At 42.1% G+C, this 3130-nt stretch overlaps 1 protein-coding gene across 1 annotated transcript; it reads right to left on the reverse strand.

Moving 5' to 3' along the window:
- LOC117487900 lies at positions 1-1253 on the reverse strand. The gene is made up of 2 exons (XM_034136660.1): positions 779-1253; positions 1-553 (listed from the first exon to the last, which is right to left on the reverse strand). Exons 1-2 carry the CDS (start codon positions 1217-1219, stop codon positions 173-175), a joined length of 822 nt encoding a protein of 273 aa, XP_033992551.1. The 5' UTR covers positions 1220-1253; the 3' UTR covers positions 1-172.
- Between the last annotated feature and the right edge of the window lie 1877 nt (positions 1254-3130).

Consider the following 3130-nt stretch of genomic DNA (forward strand, 5'->3'; position numbering starts at 1 on the left):
TATAAATGTGTACACAGTAAAAGGGAAAAAAATACCTTTGCTAGCTAAAAAAAAAAGGCTTAAAAAAAAAGTGATTCTCCATTTGTACAAAGTCTGGTGGAGTTAAAAATAAAAATGTTTACAGACTTCCTTTGACCAAAAAGTGCTGTGAAAAAAAAATAAGCTCACTGCTTTACTGCTCCTCCTCATCCAGTGACCGCCTGAATGAATATGGAGGAGATTGTTGCTGTGGGGTGTGTGGTACAGAGGGGTTTAATCTTGGTGTGGCCGTGTGTGGCCTTCGGGGTGGGTATGAGGGCACCTGGAAGTGTCCATATCCACTGTTGTTAGTATGAACTTGCATGAACTGGCTCATCAGGGAAAGGCCATTCTGTACAGTCACATTAATGTTGTCCATGGTGTTGTTCATACGATCCATGCTGGCTGCGCTGCGGCTGGTTGCTTCCTCCATTAAGTCCAACATCCGGCTTTTTAATCGCAGCTCTTCCTGCACCGCATGTTCAGCTGGAAGCTTCCTCTTCATGCGGTCACTTCTGTGGCCGTCCAGCCGTGCCTATAATAAACCAGAGAAAGTTTGAATTAATACACAATAGGACCATAGCCACCAGATAACAGAACACAAAAGGCATGTTGTGAAATAGCTCTCAATACATTTTACAAATAAAACAGCTCTAAATACTTTCTAATTTTACCAAGCTTAAACCGGTTCAGTTTTTCAGTGGAAGGTACTGCATCATAGTATATAGCAAGCCCTTTAAGATTGAAATCATGAACATACCTGGAGCAGATCCCTGCGATGACTCACAACCGCAGCAGTTGGCAGAGTTCCGTTGGATCTACTCGACTCTGGCAAATCCGTGGAATGCTCCAAACTCGGGGATGAACTTGGTCCGGGCGACGACTCTTCCATGTCGAACAAGTCCCCTTGTACCTGTTTTAGTTTCGCTGTAAGCTGGCCCTGTGAAATTGTGTTCTTCTCGTGAGGGAAATCTTTTTCAGTCGGGGTCCTCGGATATTGCGCCTGAAATAAGTCGGCTATCTCCGTATATTTAGGCTTGCAGGACTCCCAGTCTACATTATCCTGTATTTTTGTCGTCTTATACTCAAGTGTTACACTTAAAAGAAGTTCCACCTCGTCGTCGGACCACGAAAATAGCTCCTTTCTTGCGCGAATAACAGCCATCTTCGTTTGTTTGTTTTGTTTGTGCCTCACACACATCCGGGGGGGATCTTACTCGCTGCTTTTGGTGTATTTTGTGGCGGAAGTTACAGCGCCACTTACAGTCCCGCCATATGTACTACAGCTTTCGAGCGGTCTCGTGTGGAAGTACAGCGCCACTTACAGTCCCAGCATATGTACTACAGAGTTTCCAGCGGCCTCGTTTGAACAGACACGTTAAATGAAACAAATGCATGTGAACGGAAGACTTTTTTGAATACGAATACTGTGCATAAAACGCTAACGGCCTCGTGTGAGTGGGGCCTAAGTGATCCAACACGTTTCCTCAGCCCTCCATCTCACAGCGACACACTTCACCTGTGAAGACACAAAACTGTCAAAATGCTAATTAATAATACTACATCCAATGGACTTTTTCATCTCTCTGTTGTCGACCTCTCCTGAAATATATACACATTTTAAATCTCAACCCCTAAACCTTCCTTTTCAGGTGCTGCACACTTTTTTTTTATCTTATTTCATTTATGTTGCCAGGAGTCAACCACAAAACATTCCTGAATGATATCAACAGTATTGACTTTCTCAGTCCAAGAAAAACATTGCGTTCATAATAAAAAAGGAGTTGTGCAGCTCAGGTGAGTCAGTGTTAGTGCATCAGCATACCAGTATTTTTCCTTCTTGATGAAGGATCAACAAGTGCCGAGTTTCCAGTTTGACAGCAAAGCTGTTTCACTGCATCTCTAAGCGGTGACGATTCATGAAACTCTGTGAGTTATGTGTCTTCCCCCATAACATGGATAAAATGAAGATGCACCCACACATCACACACTGTTCTGCAGCAAAATGCCCTATCATGCAGAGGGAGAAGTACACAAAATGTATTTACACACTATTGTATGTATATATATATACATACAATATATATATATATATATATATATATATATATATATATGGAGTAACTCGGCAGGAGTAACTCAGCAGTTAAAGGTGCAATTAGCTCTTTGAGAGTTACCTTTTCTTTTTTTGTCACATTTGTTCAGATTTCTCGGCTGCAAAAGCTGCAATCCTGCTGTAAATTCACCTCAGCCTCAATTAGAGAAAAGTGTGGACTGAGCTTTAATGCTGGCTCTACATAAATTGAACCTGACTATACAAATAATAGAAAGTATTAACAACGTTGAAGTAATCAGGTTCTTTAAAAAAAATCATAAACAGGGTATGGTACATATCTGTAGAGTTAGCTTCTGTCTTGGTGTGCTACGAAGGCCGAACCATGAGTGTAACACAACCATTTATTTTATTAGCTCATTAAAAGAAAAGAAAATTCTTTATTTTACCCACATTTATCGACATTTACTTCTTAAAGCTACAGCACAACTCGTGTTCCAGTACGCCGACAGCAGTGCACTGAGGGATACGGCTCATTTAAGAGCAGCGACGCAACTTTATAGTTGTGTAATCTGTTATTATGCTTGTTATGTTTGCTTCTCTAATAAGCTAAGCTCATAACTCAAATCCACTAAAGATATTTCCCTCATAAAACTGTCAACATAAATATGAAACAGGGCTGGCAGCAGCTCAAGTCTGTATGGAATTGGCTCGGGAACCGAAAGATCGCTGTTTCAAGATCCGATCGGAGCAAAAATACGGAGTGTGGGCTGTGTATTATCTCTGAGCCCCCTCATCTCTCACACCTCCTGCAGATGGAGCAGAAGGAGATGGAGGTGGAGGAAGAGAAGGCCTTGGCGTCGTTCTCCTTCATGTGCCCGTTCAGCTGCAGATCTCACAGCTGCCACAGGAGGGAGACACTGAGGAGCTTCTCAGAAAACAACACTTTTATTTAAAGGGGACCAATCATGCAAAATGCACTTTTGTACGTCTTTTATACATGAATATGTGTCCCCGGTGTTCCAGGGAACTCACCAAGTGTCAGAAAACACAACCCTC

This window comes from Trematomus bernacchii, unplaced genomic scaffold (genome assembly GCF_902827165.1).
Source record: "Trematomus bernacchii unplaced genomic scaffold, fTreBer1.1, whole genome shotgun sequence".
Classification (NCBI taxonomy): Eukaryota; Metazoa; Chordata; class Actinopteri; order Perciformes; family Nototheniidae; genus Trematomus; species Trematomus bernacchii.